This window comes from Crinia signifera, chromosome 6 (assembly GCF_055691185.1).
Source record: "Crinia signifera chromosome 6, ASM5569118v1, whole genome shotgun sequence".
In the NCBI taxonomy this organism is placed as follows: domain Eukaryota; kingdom Metazoa; phylum Chordata; class Amphibia; order Anura; family Myobatrachidae; genus Crinia; species Crinia signifera.
The window spans coordinates 240,864,576-240,885,486 of record NC_139222.1 but is presented as its reverse complement, the minus strand read 5'-3'; the positions used below and the strand labels follow the sequence as shown (position 1 = coordinate 240,885,486).

The 20,911-nt window shown below is 46.7% G+C and overlaps 1 protein-coding gene across 1 annotated transcript in view; it reads right to left on the bottom strand.

The window, feature by feature from the left end:
- The window catches only part of TACC2 (transforming acidic coiled-coil containing protein 2), a 117,989-nt gene extending 97,377 nt beyond the window's left edge, over window positions 1-20,612 (bottom strand). The window contains exons 1-2 of the mRNA XM_083149189.1: window positions 20,563-20,612; window positions 19,937-19,990 (exon numbers count right to left, since the gene is read on the bottom strand). Coding sequence (XP_083005315.1) covers window positions 19,937-19,990; window positions 20,563-20,601 — 93 coding nt within the window. The 5' untranslated portion in view covers window positions 20,602-20,612. The remainder of the gene's footprint in view (window positions 1-19,936; window positions 19,991-20,562) is intronic.
- Between the last annotated feature and the right edge of the window lie 299 nt (window positions 20,613-20,911).

The following is a 20,911-nucleotide window of genomic DNA, read 5'->3' as shown; positions in this document are numbered from 1 at the left end:
TTCTCCTCCCACTCTCCAAAAAGTGTAACTGTATGCATGTACATGTGTTTAGGGTAGACTAGAAGCGCATTGAAACGCCATGCTGCGGGCTCGGTGCTGAGCTGCACTCGCCACCTATTCTAATTTCCCTCTATGGGGGTCGTGGACCCCCACAAGGGAAAATAGCCCGTATAAGTCGGGATTCCAACTATCAGACTCCAGACAGTTGGGATTCCGATGTCGGAAAAGCGACTGTCAGAATCCCAACTGTCGGTGAGTCATCCTGCTCCCGTACACGCGGCAATGGTGTCAGCAGCCACACGAGCAGCCAACAGAAAGAAGCAGGCAATTATGTGCCCCATCCTGGCATTGAATGGCGAAAGCATTTCCATCGGAACAGAAGCAATCATGTCTGCCAACAGGGCTGTAGCAAGGATTCACAGGCCCTGGTAATAAAAGAGGCAGGGCCGGCGCCACCACTAGGCAAATCTAGGCATTTGCCTAGGGTGCCGGCCACTGGAGGGCGTCATTTTGTGCCGCCCGGGTACCTGTCCTACGGCGCTGTGTATTTAAATCTGGCGGCGGAGGCAGCGGGGGTCCCTGCAGTCCATTAAAAATCACGAGCGCTATACGCCGGGCTATGCGGAAGCGCTTCTAGTGTGAAAACTCTGGCAGCACGACGCACGCTGATCTCAGCCAATCAGCGTGCTGCCAGTGTTTTCACACTAGAAGCGCTTCCGCATAGCCCGGCGGATAGCGCTCGTGATTTCTAATGGACTGCAGGGACCCCAGCCGCCAGATTTAAATACACAGCACCGCAGGACAGGTACCCCCCCCCTCCCGGCACCGGGGCGCCCCCACCCCGACTCGCCTGGGACGCTCCGGTGCCTTGCACCGGCCCTGAAAAGAGGGCATGGAGGTTTGGCCATGCCAAACTTTAGAAAATCAACTCCATGCCCACATGGATAGTGGGGGTATGAACAGGTCTGGGGGGGGCATAACGCGTTACCTCACAGGGCTCGCTGCTCTCGCCACACTTCGAGCTGGCGTGGATAGTGGGGGTGTTTCAGGAACACATTCACACCTGTCATATCATACATCTGAGACAGTAATGACGACATGGGTGAGATTTAATAGGATGAGATATTCAGAAAGTGAGAGATTTGGGAAGAAATCTCAAGTTTTTTTTAAAGCGGCAATCATTTACACTGCAAAACCAGTTTGATTTTGAAGTATAGATGATTGCCTCTTTAAAAAAACTGGATATTTCTTCCAAAATCTCTCACTTTCTGAATATCTCATCCTATTAAATCTCACCCCATGTGTTAACTGGATTTTAGTGAATAATTAAGAAGAAGAAAAAACACTTAACAAAGTACAATAATATTAAATAACAAGACAAAGAAATCTGACAGGGACGCTGACTATGCTGGCCACGGAAACACTACGCTACTTCTGACAGAGATGCTGACTATGCAAACTATGCTAAGCGGCTGCGGGAACACTACGCAACTTCTGACTGGCTACGCTAACTACGCTGGTCGTCCGAACACTGATTCTAACTACATAACGGGTTCCGTGCTATTACACAAGCACCCTACTGTGAGGTGTGCATACAGCTGCTGTGAGTGTGTGTGCAAGACTGCTGTGAGTGTGTGTGTGTGTGTGTGTGTGGTGTGTGTGCAGGACTGCAGTGAGTGTGTGCACATGGCTGCTGTGAGTGTGCGTGCAGGACTGCTGTGAGTGTGTGCTTATGGCTGCTGTGAGTGTGTGTGTGTCTTCAAATTGTGAGTAGCTCAGATTTTTTTAGCGTAATATAAGGTAGCAGCAGGGGGGGGGGGGGGGGGGGGGGGGCAGTAGGCTTGGTTGGGACCTGACTATTTTGTACTCAGACACCATCATTTCTCTAAACTAAAAACTCTCTCTTTTAAAAACTGGAATAAAAAATGCACTTTCTACCCAAGCGAGAGATAAAAGACATTCATCATCCTTTCAACTGCAATTATTCACCACGGCCCTTCTATTCATATTGTCTGTTTACAGCAATCATTGGATCTCCTCGGAGCTCTGTCCGTAGCATTTTCTCTAAACAGGAGCATTACTTGTACAAATTGTTTTAATGAACATTTTCCAAGCAGTTCTGTGCTAATCAGCTGTTTAGATTAATGATCACATATCAGAGCAGCGTGTGCAACATTGGGATCTACAGTATGTGAGATCTATGTCTACACTAGCAAAATAAGTATCCAAATAAGGCGAATGCAGGATGTCACTGTCAGAACAGTTGCTGGAGTGCGGAATGTGAGTTATAGGCTTTATAGCACAGTGCTGGACACCAACCCAGCCCCAGGCCTGAGCCTTCAGTGTGTGGAGTGGGTCCTAGAATAGAGGCAGCATTGTGGGACTGTTTGTCCTTCCCACGCTCTTACATCCCAGAAGGCATCATCACTATGTAACACTCCACAACCAGATGCTGACACTTAGCGATGTCCTGCACTTGTCACAATATACATAATATGTCAGTATTTCCATGGTAATGAGGACAATGTACCAGACCAGAAGTTTATTTTAACCTTATTGCCCAGGGCAGATGTTAAGTACTTGCTATATTAAATGCACAATGTTAGACAAGCAGACAATTATATCCACTTGCCTTGCCTCCCAAAATGGCCAGGAGGCTCCCGAAAATTGCTACGACTCCCAAACACCCTCCCCTTGGTTCCCACTTATAAGCATCATAAGCTCTGCCACCCACTATACAATGCATTTGTTACAGCGCGATATGCACAGCACATACCGGCCTCTCTGACAGCAGCCCATCCCACCATCCTGACTCACTGACAGCGGCACAAAACTGCCTCACTGACAGCAGCACATCCCTGCTTCACTGACAGCAGCTCATCCCTGCTTCACTGACAGCAGCCCATCCCAGCATCCTGACAGGGCAACATCACTGCCTCACTGACAGCCGCACAAAACTGCCTCACTGACAGCGGCACATCCCTGCTTCACTGACAGCAGCTCATCCCTGCTTCACTGACAGCAGCCCATCCCAGCATCCTGACAGGGCAACATCACTGCCTCACTGACAGCCGCACAAAACTGCCTCACTGACAGCGGCACATCCCTGCTTCACTGACAGCAGCACATCCCTGCTTCACTGACAGCAGCCCATCCCACCATCCTGACTCACTGACAGCGGCACAAAACTGCCTCACTGACAGAAGCACATCCCTGCTTCACTGACAGCAGCCCATCCCACCATCCTGACTCACTGACAGCAGCACATCCCTGCTTCACTGACAGCAGCCCATCCCACCATCCTGACAAGGCAACATCACTGCCTCACTAACAGCCGCAAAAAACTGCCTCACTGACAGCAGCCCATCCCTGCCTCACTAACAGCAGCACATCCTTGACAGCAACTCAACCCTGCCTCACTGACAGCAGCACATCAGCCGACCAGCATCTAACTGTCATGTTACAGGCTGTGTTTTCAAAATTACAGTTAGGATTTGATTGGTTGGTACTTTATATGTCTCCACTTTATCACCCTTCAAGGCTTAGTACATCTGTCCCATACTGATTTCTCACTATTAAAACAAAAAACTCTATTCAGAACTATTTTCTGTATCTCTTTCACCCTAAAGGTGTTACAACAGAGACCATTTCATTTGATAGATATACCACTCTTGTGCGTGCAGTTGCGCTCTGATATACACATGTCTTGGGTGACTGAAGGGCCAGGCATGTGTTTATCAGAAAATGACCACACACCCATGAGTTTTATATCTATTGCATATACAGTATCATGCTGGGAGTGATGTATTATTGTTTTGATGGACAAACAATATATAACAGTACTGGATTGACAGGTGTGTACCCCCAATATATCTGTTCACACAGTTCACCGACAGATTAGATTGGTTATGCAGCAAAGCTGATATATCTAAAAGATGTGTGTATGGGAAGGGCTGACAACAGAAATCTTGGGACCCGGTACACTGATATATCTGTGAGGCCCAATACCACGCCCCCTTGAGCAGAACATTTTAAGTACACTGCATACTGAATGTGGTTTACAAAAGAAACAATATTCACTAATACCGGAGGGGGGTTCCAGGCAAGTACCCTTACAGGAACCGGGGGGGTGCCTTTACAACCCATTGCTAGGCACTGCACTGCCGCAGCCATGCGCACAGCCCCTGAGCCCCTCAGAACCTTGGGACCCCTCACAGTACAGGTGTCCCCTTTGACCCCCCTGTCGCCTGCCCTGTGTATGGGTGACCCACCGACCGCTGGAACATTACCCGCACAGCAATGTATGGCGCACCATATCTAGTGACCGATTTGTAAGTGGCTTACATAATTGGCTGCTCAGTCGGCACAATGTGTGGCCAGCCTTAGTGGTTACACTTGTCCATTCTGCCACAGCTTAACATATGTGAAATGTACAGTATGAAGCAGATGAGAGTGTAAGTTGCCCATGGCAACCAATCAGCATCGACCTATAATAACCGGTACTAGATTATGCTACCTAAAAGCTGATTGGTTGCTATAGGCAACTTCTATACTGTATACCAGGAACACTACACTTAGGGGGTGATTCAGGTTGGTTTGCAAAAGCAAACTCCTTCCTTAATGGACAAAACCATGTGCATTGCAGGTGGGGCTGATGTAACCTGTGCAGAGAGAGTTACATTTGTTTCTGTGCAGAGTAAATACTGTCTGCTTTATTCTTGCACTGCAATTTAGATTTCACGGTACTTCCTCATCTTTGCGGCCACCGCTATGCCAGTTACGTTAGCTGCTACTTAACCGCTACATAAGGATTTTTGGCGAGGAAAATGTTACAAATCTGCTCGAGAGGCATTTTTTGAGGTATTAAATAAATATATTATATATTATATTATACTATTATTTATATAATTAAATAAATATTTCATAAAATGTGCCAAAGGATATGAGATGAAAATGATATGTCCAGGAGAGTGTACGCCACCAGCCTGGGTCCCCGCCACTATCTGTTACCTTTAGTAAAGTTGTGACGAGCGAAGCGAGCCACCGAGCCCGAAGCGTGGTGAGCAAAGCAAGCCTGCGAGGAGACGATGATGCTTAGCAGCACCACGTAAGTTCTGTAGCATAAGCGGTGGCCGCAAAGATGAGGAAGTACCGTTTACACTTTGAGCACACCCCACCCAAATCTAACTCTCTCTGCATGTTACATCAGCCCCACCTGCAGTGCACATGGTTTTGTCCATTAAATAAGGAGTTTGCTTTTGCAAACCAACCTGAATCACCCCCTTAAGCCAATGTTTAGTACATTTCCTTGGCTATGTGCTGATAGGGCCTGAGAGGAACAGCTGGGAGACAGCTCACAGACCTTAGCATGTATCACTCTGTGCTAATCCCTCCTCTGTCAGCACTAAAGCCTATTACATTGTGTGTTCCATTGCTCTGCTCCAACACCGACACACACTTTCATGTCCTGAGCATTATAAACACGCCGGATTTAATGCACTTCTCAGCTCCAACACAATCCTCTGCCTGTGTCACCATCTGCTGCCCATTGTACTAACAAGCCTTTGGGGGTGATTCATTAGTGATCGGACGGGGCCGAATTAGGCCCCGTTCCGATGGTGGGGGGTCTGCGCATGAAATAGATCGACATGGCTAAGGTCGACAGGGTCGAAAGGTCGACACAACCATTAGGTAGACAATGAAAAGGTCGACATGAGTTTTTCACGTTTCTCCCCACCAAAACAGGCGGTATTTCACACCCAACCATCCACTAGGGTGTGGAGGGAGAATAGAACAGTGCCCAAAACATGGCGAGGGCAGCGGTACACTGATACGGTGTCCAAGTTGACTTACGTCGAAACTCAGGAAAAAAAAACGTGAAAATGCATGTCGACCTTTTTACTGTCGACCCTCCCATTGTCGACCTAATGTGTGTGTTGACTTTCCAACCCTGTCGACCTTAGCCATGTCGATTTATTTCGTGTGTTGATCTAAGCCCTGTCGACCATTAGTGGTCGACCTAATGTATGTTGTCCTTCACAGTGTCCCCCCTATGACCCCTACTCGGACACAGAGTGAAATTAGATGGGGTCCTAATGATGAAATGCTAATTGTGTCATGTTAGCATCGTCCCTGTGTACATTTGCTCTGATAGCATAATGGCACAATGTACCCGTCCCACGTTGCCGCCCACTTGCGTCTCCTCTCTGGGCATCTCCGAGAGAGGAAAGAATTCCAGTGGACAAGTACGATCCCCTTCCAAGACCTAATACATCTCCCCGTGTTAGACATTAGGGACGATGTAGAGTTGAACCAGATGTAGCCATGATAGACATGCATAGCGTTATGTGTGTCTCCTGTCCCTATGTTTGGTTTTATACCTGTCACAATTATCAGAGCACATCTGCAACAACCCTACGTTTGGTGCAAAAGATCCACCTGAAAACAGACAACTCTGTGCAGTTTAGCAGTGGTTGTCAAACCCACTCCTCGGTACCACACACAGGTCCATAGGCGTGCGCAGCACATTTTATTAGGGGGTGCACTGTCAAAGCGGTGTACCTAGCACCACCTATTGGGCATGTCTAACACCACCTATTGGGCATGTCTAAAGGTGCGTACCCACGGTACGATTTATGTTCCGTAAGATATCATATACAATTCCCCAGAAAAGTCCTGGTGGTTAAAAAGCATAAGATTTGTGCTTAAAATAAGGTACGATGTGCATAAGATATAGCAAACGATCTGACGTCACAGCTATACTACACTATACTATCTTATGCTTTCTAGACAGAATTGGGTTGCATGTTCACCCGATCAGCTCCCTCCCATACGACCTGCGGGAGCGCGCATCGTACGTCGGATAGTGCATACACACCGTAAGATATAGTGCACTATCTAGCATGCTATTCGAAACTGGCTAGAGAGTGTGCTAGATTGTGCACTATATCTTACCGTGGGTACGCAGCTTAACACCACCATTGGGTCTGTCTAACACTGCCAATCAGGTGTGCACTCACCACAATATAAAACGTCTCTCAGCCACACCATTATATCCTGTCTATTTCAGTTTTAATATTCTAATTACTCTGTGTAACAGTACATGCAAATACAGTCAAAATCATATCTGGATGACACAGATAAGTAGTGATATGACAATGGTGTAATACAATTAATAATGCAAAACTAAGGTATTCGGGGGGGGGGGGGGGGCTCGGGGGGGGGGGCTCCACACAGGGGGAGGGGGGGTCCGCGTCGTTCCACGTTAGGGGGAGGGTGGTGATTGCCAGGGCCGGGGGGCGGGGGGGGGGGGTGTGGTTGGATGCGGCCAGTGCTGCTAAAGGGTGGGGAGGGGAGCGTCGTTGCCTGGGTTCCCTGGGTTGTCCCAATGGGCATTCAGCATGCCCAGCAGGATGACCCAAGGAACAACCCGCATGCACGCGCAACTGCAGGTACACACTGAGGGCCGATATATAATTCCGATCAGCGATGCAATGAATTCACAGCCCGAGTGATTATTGAATAATCACACATGCGCACGGCAGCGAGCGAAGGCTTTCCTTTGCTTGCTGCTCGCAGGATGATTGACACCCTGCAGGTGTTTGGGGGAGATTTGGGGCGGGCGTTTGGGTGTCTGTAGGCGTTCCCCAGCCTTTGGGAAGGAGGGCTGCTGCATGCTCAGCGGCCTACTTCTCCCCGTGGCTTTCGCAGTGCTAAGTTAGTCCTGGCTCACTCAGCGCTGTGAGCAGCAGAAATCATTTCCTGCTAAACGATTTTCCCCATGTGCGCAGCTGTGTATGCATTCATAGCTGCGCAGGGGGGTGGGGAAGTGCTGGGCTCCAAACACTTGCCATCCAGCGAGCCGGTCTGAATTGGGCCCTATATAGCATACAATGAATCGCCTAGTGTGTATCTGGCAGCAATCAATAAGAGGCTCAGAGATTGCAGTGATGGGCTCTGTAAATGTTTGTGAAAGACATTGCAAAGAGTCTTAAATCAATTAACTGTCCACAGGGTATTATGCATCTAGACGGGCAATTTGTCTTTGTCAGATTATACCACATTTCTGTGGCCAACCTATAACAGAGAATCTCTACTCTTATTTCTCCAGAGAGATATTAGCCAGCTGCACCCATTGCAAAGTGGATTCATTACACCGCTTCCAAAGCTTCCAATAATAACCAGTATCCTTCCAGGCTAAAAGTACAGCAAGGGCTACCAAAAGAGGATACGCCGACTGAGGCAGGCTTGGTGTTACATACATATCCGTGCTCAGTTATAGCAGCTTACGTATACAGAGGTTCCGATCTTGGAAAGGAATAAGGCCCTTACTCAGGTTGATGTTGCGTGTTCACGCAGGGGAGCGAACTGCTGACTATGCGACTATGCGCATGTTCATAGTCAGTTATGCACATGTGCAGCCGCTGTGTGCGAGCGGCCATGGCATATAGATTATTTGCTGGCGCCTGCACACATCATTGCGGGCGGGGGCGTGGGTTTGCGGGCCGGAGGATACGCCCAGCGTTTCATGAGCGTTCCCATGAAAATGCTGGGCGTTCTCATGGTGATTCCCCCATTACGCGGGTGTAGGGGGCGGGCATCTGGCGTCAGCTGATGTCAGCTGCCCGCCCGCATCCCGTATAGGCACTCGCAGATGTAAGACACCAAAGAGGTGTCTAAGATTTGTGAATGCTTGAAAAATCATTTGATGGTCCACGACCATCGAATGATTTTGTGTCCGGACGCAAGGCTACGAATGGATCATTATGCAAATCATCCATCGGGCGGCTGTACGTATGGCGGGCGGTGACAGGTGGACTCGCAAGCCTGTGAAATTCGCAGACTCGCGAGATAACTTGAATAAGGGCCTAAGTTCGAGAAGAAAATGCCCGTTTCAGAGACTCTCATCTTTATCTTATTTTGTGTACAGGATAAAGCCTGTTTTGGAAACCCTAGGCCTACCCCTGGGAACGCAGGCTTACCCCTTCCTGCTCAGGGCAGGTGGTTGACGTCACATGAAGTAAGCGCCCACCCCCAGTTCGCAGAAGACCGGGAATCTTACAAGTAAGTCCTGGCTCACTGTTACCTGCGAATAGAGAAAAAAATCATTCGATGGTGAGTAACCATCCAACGATCTCTCCTCTGTGCGTACACATCCGCTCACAGCATAGCACGGGGATTCGGGTGGCAGGGGGGACGGGGGGGGGGGGGAAAGGGTCGTTCATTTGACAGGGCAGTGTTAAGCTGCTCGCTAGGCAGCAAATATACGCAGCCTAGCGAGCAGGTCTGAATTGTGCCCCATGTATCTATGCCATAGGAGAAAATGCATTTATATTGTTTCTCTGCAGGGTAAATACAGTCTGCTTCTGCATGTAGCCCACAGATGTTAGACAGCTTTATGTTTATACTGCAATTTAGATTCTGTTTATACACACCCCACCCAAATCTAAAGGGGTGTACACACAGGCTCGGGCTGGGAGATTTTGCCTAAGAGGCTTAGTCAAAATCAAGATGTAGCCGCAGGAGATAGACGGCTGCCATCCCCAGCCGCTAGCCCGCGTGTGCAGCCGAATTGACTTGCCTGTGCAGTGTATTTGGTCGGGCAAGTGGCCTTGTAACACACTACACCGCACCCTCCCATAGGGCAAATCCTTTATTACCACCAGTTTTGTCACTACGGTATAACACCCTGCACCTACATCCACATACGTTCCTATGTATCCAGAACCCCTTAGTCTCTGAAAGCCATAACTGCAGGAGAAAAGACAAACGTTTGTGTCAGCGCCGAAGGATCTGCTCAATCCATATTCATTTTGATGGTGTCTGTAGGGATCCAGATCACTTACGCTGTGTACTAATATTTTCCAGTAGCTATGCCAAGGATAATCCTTTCCAGACAGCTCTCCATGTATAAACAGCACTGTCTCCACTCTCGCTCCACCCTGGCATAGCCATTCACAACAAGCATTCTATTCTGAAAACTCTGTTTAAAAACCAGATGAAAAGGCTTTATCCGAGCCTTGCCATCATAAAGCACGCTGCAAAGTACAGTGCTATAATGTACTGCTGAAAGTCTCCATTGCCTCATTATAAGTAAGCACAGTATGTTTGTATAGAGCCATTTATAGCTATACTATGTATATAGAAACAGCCAGTTTACTTAAACGTATTTATGCATATTAAAGGCAGACATAGGTAACCTCTGACACAAAACTGGCTGCATTCCATCTCACATGGTTCCTGGGCAGCTGGAGGCTACAATGCTGACTTTCCTGCACTGCGAATTCACATGTCACCACAGACCTTGCTCCTATGTTAATATTTATTATGACCTAATTCTCTTTGTTCTATATGTTGGTGCACTGATATATTACCCACGATCCTTCACTTCCAGAAGCCAAAGAAAATGCTCTCCTGTGCTATTCGTCTTTCTGTGTGGCACGCATTTACACCATAGCTGATTGAAACTATATAGAAAGTAGTCTTTCCACTAAGCAGCATTTACAGGTGTGGATCAAAGCAATGACACTGTCTAGGTAGACAGTCAATAGGTTGACACCAAAACGTCAAAATGCCCAATGTTGACACTGACAAAAGATTGACATGCACTGGGTCAACACTGGAAAAAGATCGAAAAAAGTCAAAGATCAACATGGAAAATGTCAAAATATAAAATGTAGACATTTGTTTTTCACTTTTTTTATGTCGACACCTGAGGATGTGACCACCAATTAGTGCAGCATGTCATCTCATATGGCTCTCCATGCTTCGGCCAGGTGCCTTGCGCTTTGCCATTCCCAATCGGAGTCCTTTCCGTGTGTCAATCACTGCCATGTCAACCGTTTGCTTGTGGCAATGTCAATCTAGTGCATACCAACCTTTTGATGGATTCCACATATTTATTTACTAGTTAAAAGCCTGTCAAAATGACGGCTTCTGCAATGTACTTTCACTTTGAGCTGTAACCATTTTTACTTTTACTGTGAGCTGGGACAGTTTTTAATGCACAAACTATCCAACCTAGTCTCTATCTGCTCCTACCTCAAATCTCTGTCTTCACAGCTCCATCTCTTCATATCTAGCAAGTTAGAAACAGATCAATGTCCGTGCAAAAATTGCTTTCACTTTCTGTTATGACATCTTTTAGAACACAAAGGGCGGTATTCAATGAGGCTGATTCGCCATGTTTTTATGACGATTTTGTGCTGTAAGACTAAAACGGTGAATCACCCTATTCAATGACCAGATGGCGAATACATTTCAAGGTTTTTTTCGCCATGATTCACCGATTAGCAATCGCTATCTTTTTATGGTGAAGTGGAAGGTGAACTTTTAAAATAAAGTGTTTTGTTTTTTTACATTTGGTGTAAAAAAAATCTGGAATTTTATTCTGAGGAGGGGCATGCTATTTTTATTCATGTGCTGTAAGCACATGAATATATATTTAATTAAAAAAAAATATATATATATATTTTTTACACAGACCAGCCAGCAGGGGGCCGGGAGCCAAGCCGCTCATTAGATATTCATATTTTCACTGCACCCGATCATTACATATGCATGATCGGGTGTAGTGAATATACCCGGTCCCCTGCTGGCACCCCCGGGGGGCAGCCTGTGCTGCCTGGCACCCGGGGAGCCCACCTCCCCCCCACAAACGTTCTGGGGCAGGCAGGGAGACTTCCATCTCCCTGCCTGCCGCCGTCCTCGGGCTCCCTGCGGCATCAGCCGCAGGAGTTAAAATTCGCCAGTCAGGGGCAGCGAGCCCCTGACTCGTTGAATACTGGAGCCGGCAAGGCTCCGGAACGCAGCGAGCAGTGGCGAATGTGCAGCGAATCCTAAACAGGATTCGCTGCACATCGCCAAAATGCCAAAATGCTCATTGAATACTGCCCATAGCAGTAATTTGGTCTGTCGAGTGGCCTCTAGGGGTCACTGGCGGTATTTCACCTCATAGGAGGTGAGGAGTAGTTAGCCTTTTATATATATATATATATATATATATATATATATATACACACACTGTTAAGCCTGCACGAAGCAAAAGCTTTGAAAGCTGGACTGCTACCTTCTGTGTTTGTGCATGTGTGAGAAAGATAACTAGTTTCAATCTCTGTCAATTGATGGCAGTTTCGGAGGGGTGCCGGACAGGGTCCTGACAGTCGGCATTCATCCGACGTCGGGATCCCGACTGTCAAAACACCGACAGCAGGGTTCTCGACGGCCGTCGGCTATTTTCCCTCGTTGGGGTCCACGACCCCCATAGAGGGAGAATAGAATAGGTGGCTCATGTAGCGAGCCACCGTGCCCGCAAGGGGCTTTGCTGCGCTCGCCATGCTGTCTTGGTCCGGGCAGTCGGGATCCTGATGTCGGGATAATGACTGTCGGGATCCCGACTGTCGAACCCCTATACCACATCCTTTCGGAGACTGGGTTGGAAACAACAGTGAAAAAACAATTGGGTAATAAAATGTATGGATCATTGAATAGACAGTAATTAGCAAGATCGGCAAGCATTAGGTCGACACCACTAGGTCGACATGCATGAAGGTCGACATGACTGAAGTGTCAACATGCAGTAAGATCGACATGACTGAAGGTCGACAGGGTCATTAGGTTGACACAAGCATTAGGTCAACATGGGGAAGATCAACTGTGAAAAGGTTCGACATAGGTTTTTTTTTTCCTTTTCCCCATGTCGACCTAATGCTTAACCCATGTTGACCTTCAGTGATGTCAAACTAATGCTTGCCGACCTAGTTACCGTATAACAGAGCGGCATAGAGGTAGGAGGGCCCTGCTCACAAGCTTACACTACATATACAGTATGTGCTACCAGCATGTAACACAAATGCCATGTCATCTTATAAAGGCGGCCCAATGAATGACAATTTACTAACACATGGGATTTAAAACTTAACAACATGTGTTTAATACATACCAGATTTTAAAGAATATGTTTCTACCCCACAGACATTACAGGAATCCTAAGCCTAGTGCTCAGCTGCAGCTCTGGCAATTGTCCCTATGCTACTCTATCCCTCCCAGCCTGTAACGTCTAATCCCTATTTCATAACAAGTGATCACATACTGGGTCCTGTAACCAGGGGATCAGGCACAGAGCCTACGTCAGACCCTTGTGGCTTACTCGGAGCATTACACACATTCCTTACAAGAAAATAAAACGAAATACTTTAAAAAAAAAAGACTTTTTAAAATCCACTGTCAAAAATTAACCCATTCAGCATCTATATCTTTATTTCTTAAATGGCAATACGTGGGTTAAAACTCTCCTGCTAGTTACTTTCATTTGATAACGCAGTAATAACAGTTACAAGTGTACTTTCTGTAAACTGGAGACAAAGAATACTGTACAGTACATACCTCCGCATGAATGGAAGCAGCAGACTTTGCACTCTATGGCCTACTATACTTCCTGGCAAGGTCCCAGGCAAGGAGTGACCATGTGCCAGATTACAGGTGGATTCTGGGTAATGGCTAAGGTCATCCTCATGGAACTAGAGTCAAATTGCAGACACAACTGTTCTAGCCTGTACAAACATATGCTGTGACCGGTCAGACGGGGGATTGGGATATGTCCTGATCTGGACCTTGCTCTCCCAGCAGTTAGAGGTCGGGGATGTTCCAGATTGTGTTTGTAACAAACAGCAGAGAGCAGCAATGCAACAATGAGGACAACACAATATGAAATGTGTAACTAGCACAGTCACAAAGGTTAGAGAAAATAGTCCTGCAGAAAATGTGTTAAAGTATAATACACAAGCTGTTACACAGAAAGTATAATAAGATCAGTACTTGTGTATTATCTGGGCGCCCGATGTTGAAATTGTATGCCACTACCTTAAGCATGCGATGCGACGCGATTACACGCGATTTTCCTTGAAATTCCCTTGAAGAGAAAATCGCGATTTTGGCTAAATGCCCCCCATTTTTATATGTACAGGCACCCAGATGCCTGTTTCATATGTGAAATGGCCCCCCAGGCCCCATTTTTAATTGTATACCCACCCTGATGGCTAAATGCCCCCCATTGTTAACGTCACCCCACTATCAACGCCAACCCGAAGCGTGGCAAGCGCAGCGAGCCCACGAGGGGCGACGGTACGCTTCCTCCGACCTTTACATACCCCCACTATCCACGTCGGCGTGGAGTTGATTTTATATAGTGTGGCGAGCGCAGCAAGCCACCGAGCCCGAAGCGTGGCGAGGGGACGCGTATTACTTCACATGTAATTCGCGTGCGCTCGCCACGCTTCGGGCTCGGTGGCTCGCTGCGCTCGCCACACTATTTTAAATCAACTCCCCACACCGACATGGATAGTGGGGGTATGAAAAGGTCGGAGGACGCGTACCGCCGCCCTTCGCGGGCTCGCTGCGCTCGCCACGCTTCGGGTTGGCGTTGATAGTGGGGTGACGTTAACAATGGGGGGCATTTAGCCATCACGGTGGGTATACAATTAAAAATGGGGTCTGGGGGGCCATTTCACATATGAAACAGGCATCTGGGTGCCTGTACATATAAAAAATCGCGTCGCATCGCATGCAATATGATTGTATGCGATGCGATACAACGCAATTTTAAGGTGCGATGAAAAAAAAATCAGGCACCCAGATAATACACAAGTACCATAAGATCAACACATTCTGTGTTGTGCCATAGGAATCCCTTTCTAAAATTGTATTAGAACACACTTGCCTACCCACCTGGAATGGCTGGGAGGCTCACGAGAACAGTGCCCACCGGAAAAGTGGACAAGTCACCCGGAATGGCAGCACAGGGTGTCGTGGGGACCAGATGACACAAATTGCAATATTGTGCCCCCACCCCCCACTGTGTAATGCCTGTCATACCGGTATAATACAGTGGAAGATGTGGCCACGAGAATGCAATTGCAATGGCCACGCCCAATTGTACATTTATTTGCATAGTCCCACCACTGGCTCCATCCCTTTTTGTAGTCTGGCCACTGTCCCTGCTCCCTACTGGCTGCCCTCTACAGGAGAGGAGAGCCTCAAAGTCAGCAACCCTGTATTAGAAACATACTTGCCTACTTTTGAAAAAGCATCTCAAGGGGATTGTGAAGGTGACAGGTAGAAGTGCGGACATGTATTTCTACATTCAAGTCATATGACATCCAGATTTACTAGCCTGTGTCCCAGCGCTCCTCCTGGCTGGCTCCTTATGAAAAATGTCCCTTACAGCAGACAGTTTGTGAGGATGCTAGAGGAGGCGGCAGCCACAGCAGATGCGTTGACAGGCCAGTGTCCCGGCCACAGACCAGTTGCGGAGGGGTAAGGCAGGGCGGGGGGGGGATTAACTGGGGGGGGGGGGGGGGAGGCACCGAAATTAATTGTTACGCCACTGATCCAAATGTAGATGAGCTCCAAAGTAGTTTGTAAGATCTACTATACTTGTTGAGGAAAAGACACTGATACGTGTAAGGATTTGTTCATGTATTCTGTTTTACAGGTGGTTAAGTGACCACGAGAAATATTATTTAAAATGCATGTCGCCATATGGATTATTGGGGTAGGTGTATTAAGCCTGGAGAAGAGATAAAGTAAAGTAAAGTGGAGATAAAGTAAAATGAGATGAAAATGACAGTTGGAAGTTGATTGGCTGGTGCTTTATCTCCTTTTACTTTATCTCCACTTTATCTCTTCTACAGGCTTAATACATCTGCCCCACTGTGCCTTATGTACAATGCAGAAAATGACACTGATGATTCCATTTGGATCTATATATCTCCACAATGGCGTATTTATAATGGGTGCAATGTGCATGGAGCACCTGGGCCCCTGAGCCCAAATGGGCCCACAACGCACACACTACATGTCACTAAACAATATTGTTTATTACATTGTTTAGTGTGTATCAGGGGTACCGACTGCCGGGTCCTGGCAAAATGAGGTGACATGGCCAACGGGAGAGGGCGGGGTCAAACTACTATAAAAAAAGAAGAACAGAACAACCCCCCTTAGGGAGAGAGAGTAAAGCATACTTGCCTTCTTTGATTGTCTCCGCTCCGTAGCTTTTTCCGGGGTCAGGGGGCTTGCCACCATTAAGCCCTGCCCCATTCTGGTAAATTTATTTCATTTTTGTTTATTTATAAACAGTTTCTTATATAGCGCAGCATATTCCGTTGCGCCGCACTTTATAATAGGAGACAGTGATACAACAAACTGGGTATTTACTGACAGTCAAAGGTATGAGGGTCCTGCTCGCAAGCTTACAATCTATGCCCCGATTCATGACTCTTCGGTGAGGGGGTGGTACTAAATGACGCAATTTGCATCGATTTAGCCCCTCCCCAAAGAGCCGCAAATGCTGGTATTTGACCGGGGCTGATGCGTGGGTGACCACTAAATGCAGGAGTCTTATCCATCCTTCCGGGGGGCCGGGAGGGGGACCCATCAGGGTAGGTAAGAATGGAGTGGCAGTTCATTCACTCTCTCTTTCTGTGTGTGGCTCTCTGCGATGGGTGGGAGGGGACTAGTGGGCCCCCCCGGCCCTCGTATCAGACCTGGGCCTGGGTAAAAAGTACCCCCTCCTCTCGGTGTATAAACTCTAAAACAGAGAGGGGGGGGGGTTCAGAGTGCACCAATAAAGGGGTCATATTATTCCGGGAATGCAGAAATCCTATCACATGCTTTTGTACCCAGCACCACATGTTGCACAAACCTAAAGCAAGGTTTTACAGACAGCAATTGGTGCATACTTCACATACACAGCAGTGAGCGGATCATTTCTAATAGAACATTGTTACCATTTAAATACACTGTGGGGCCGATTCAGTATCGCTCGTAGCAATCCGAATTCAGCTCTAGCTCCAATGGTCGGGGTTTAAGCATGTGCATTTCCAATGACTTTGGCAAGTTACACACTCGCCGGGCCGTTTGCTGCGGGGAGGGTGGCCCGGGGGCGGACACATGGCCGGACCAGGGAAAGACCCAGCATTTTACAGACGTCCCCATATAAATGCTGGGCATTCCCTTGGGAATGCGGACGGGCCAATGCCTCCCGGGGCGGGTGGCTGACGTCACAGAATGTCAGGTGTCCGACCCATCTTCGCCCTAGCGCTCATATAGTTCAGACTGACTTTTATTTGCGAACGCAGGAGAAATCATACAATGTTTGGCGACCATCGAATTATTTCTCCTGCTACCAGCTGCATGCGAGGGGATTCGGTGGCGGGGGGGGGGGGGGGGGGGAGGGGTTACAGCCCTACAGCGTTAAGCCGCTCACTAAGCAGCGAGCGGCATTGAATTAGGCTCTGTATTCTATACAGGCATCAATTAAGAACTACACAGATATACTAATGAGCAGAATAATGCTGCGCTATAATCATGCACGCCAATCTACAGCTCATTTGCTTTCTTGTATCACCATTTGTCTGTTTTTGGTCATATTTTTATGAGTTTCATGAATTCATTGTCCCAGCCTAAGATATCTGTTTTTAAAATCGTCTATATCGGCCAATAGGAGGTGACCAATGGCAGCTTGATGAGGACAGCAATAATCATTCATAATTAGTGAGTTAGTGTTCTAAAATGACTTTTCTTACTGATGTTATAAGATTGATTTTCTGTCGGTCAGTAACTGAACTTGAACACTATAGAAGTTGAATATGTACTAAAAAATGCATTTGGTTGATCACTGAAGGTCGACATGAGCCAAGGTCGACACATGGGAAGGTTGGTCTTAAGTCGACATGTCAGTAGGTCGACACAAACATTACGTCGACATGGGCTAGGTCGATAGGCAAAAGGTCAACATGGGGTTTTTCACCTTTTTTTTAAGCCGATATTTGCCGACAGGCGGTATTTCCATGGCCTACCATTCATTAGGGCGTGGTGGGAGAATAAAATAGTGTGCCGAGCGCAGCGAGGCACCGAGCCCAAAGCCTGGCGAGCACAGTGAGGGGACACAGTGCCCTTTTTTAGTGTCCACTGTGTCGACATTCTGGAAAAAAAAGTGAAAAACCCCATGACGACCTTTTTGACAGTCGACCTTGCCCGTGTCAAGCTAATGCTTGTGTCGACCTAATGACATATCAACCTAAGCCCATGTCAACCTTCCCATGTGTCGACCTTGGCTCATGTTGGCCTTCAGTGGTCGACCCTATGACCCATAACCATTTATGATTCTATGAATGTAGGTACTATTATTCCCCAAAATATTGGCTATTAGAATGAAGCGATGCTTCCACATTACATCATAACAGAGGTTACCTAGACTGTTTTAACGGGACGCTGAAACCTGCTGGTTTTGACATGGCAAAATGCACCCTGAAACAGCCTGCAGGCCCCATTGTTTTGTTCTCCGCCAGTGAATAGATGCTGTGCAGCATCTATTAACCATGAGGGGAGAGGTTAGGTTAGCCATGCATCTCCGTAAGTGCTGGGTAAGTCCCCAAGAGTACAGGCACGTGAAGTAAAGAGCCATGAGACCACACCCCCACACAACCAACCACGCCCCCTAGCACCGGGGCCCTGACTGAGAGCCGCAGGCAATGCCAATGTTCTAGTACTGTATTTGTGGAATTTGTTACAACTGTTTCCTCAAAACATGTACTGTACAGCACATGCATCACACAGAGCGCACGCACGAAGGTGCTGCTGTGATCAAGAAACACTGTATCAGATATGTTGTGGAAAAGTGATGTGATTCCTGGGAGGTGACTGGGAGATGGCTGGAGATTCACACAAACATGATCCATAGAGTGGGCGTGTTATGGGAGTGTCATGGGCATGTCAGTGGTTGAGACTACGTTCCCATATGTACAGCAGCAGGCACAGGAGAACTGCATCTGCCATAGGGCTGGTACAAGTTTCCATGGTGCAACCAATTGTGATGTGAAAAGACACACCCATCGCTATTACTGTGTGTACAGACACTGACGATGGCATTTCAGCCTTTGCACATTTGGTCAAACGGTTGGTTGCATAAAGTCGCAGGATAGCCGAACACCAAGAGATGCTGTGGCTGCACCCACCTCTGAATCATGCACTAGGTACAGTATGCCCCAATGTGAGCAGAGCATGATGGCAGCAATGTGGAGAAGTAGATGTTTGGGGATGCAGTTCAAATCCCGGCGGCGGAATCCCGACCGCCAAAATCCTGACACTCTCTCCCTCCGTGGGTGTCCATGACACCCATAGAGGGAGAATAAATTAGTGTGCCGAGCGTAATCCTTGTCGGGATTCCGGCGTCGGGATTTTGAACGCCGGGATTTCATATCAATCCCGATGTTTGAATACAGTTACAAAAGCAATATGATCTGCAGTGTGCATCAAGTACCACACTAAACATTGGTGCAATGTAACCCACCAGTGCATGGCCGGAACTACAACCTCTAACTGCCATTACATCTACTACATACACATTTCTATATACAGTAAGTAAGTTGGAGACCAGTAGTGTCCTCCTGCAGATAAGTGTTAGCAATATAACAGTACTTAAACAGTATATGTAGTACATATTTACTCTTCAGAAATATAGTCCCAGACAGACCAAATAATCCAACATTTCAGATGTATTAGTTAAACTTTGTTACCTGATGTCTAATTAATATATCTGAACTTTGGACTAGATTTTCATCATTTTTCAGTATGGATTACTATAAATGATACGGCTTAGATATGACCTTCCTCTTTATATTTGTGCTATTGCTTCTACACACATTTGTGTATTACGGAATTGCTTTGATGATTGAACAGAATGTACAGAACAAAAGTAAATAGTACACAATGTGTGTTTGTTTGTCTTTGCCTGTTTGTGTATCATTTTTGTTTTATTTTACAGCAGTCTAGAGTCTATACAAGGGACTAGTGCTTTAAGGATTATATCATGGAATGTCCATCAGCATCCCATCATTACAATACAAAGACACAAATAAAAGTATAAACTACTTACATCCTCACTGGGCTCCTGTGGGTCTGTATGACTGGGACCAGACGCAGGCTCTTGCTATAAACAGATATTTCAAAAGTTAGTACAGTATGTCTATCTATTTTCAGTTACCTTCTGTCAATGAACATGTGCTTCTGTGCTGTATATAATACCTGTCCCACCCCCTTCCACCGAATTAACAATTTGTAACTCCCCTCTGTAATCTCTAGCAGTGGCTGTAGTTCATCTGTCTCCCACCTGGGGGAGCTGCAGCATACAATGAGCATGTATTTATTATTGTACAGCGCCCACAGCTGCAGACTGCTGCCCTATTCTAAAACCCACACACTAATGAAACAGATAATAATCATTACACAGGCACACATAACAATGCTAATGTTTAATTCTGTAGTGGAAGTGTAAAAACTCCAATCAGTAAAAAAGGGAATAGTGATCAGCAGTCTGGTAAAAACTATATAACATCCAACTTTCTGTGTATGTGAAAACTTTCCACAAAGAAACATCTGACATTTACATTAGCTGTAACCGTAAAGCAGCACAGACCAGTAGTGTCCCTTTACGGATCACTGACCATGCATGTTCCAAAATACTCTGACATACTGTATATTGTACTTTATATGAGGTCTCACCTGAGATTCTGGCTTATTACGGCTGTTGTCGTTGCCCATTTTGAACTAACCTGAAAAGAAAATAATGCAAACAATTAAGCAAAGGTAATAATCTAATAAGAAATAATAATTATTTATTACAATAACTCTGCTCCACTGAGGTGTAAATATTTATCTATTTGTTTTTGTACCAGCCATTTCAAATACATTTACACACAAGTCATTACTGGTATTACCTGGACTCTTCAGTATATGACAGCCAGTGCTAATCTCCTATATACTGTATATTTCACTTACTGTCTCTTTCAAACAAATGAAGTTTCCTTTTAAATCATATAGACAATGACTGCACCTATAAGCATCTGCTAGT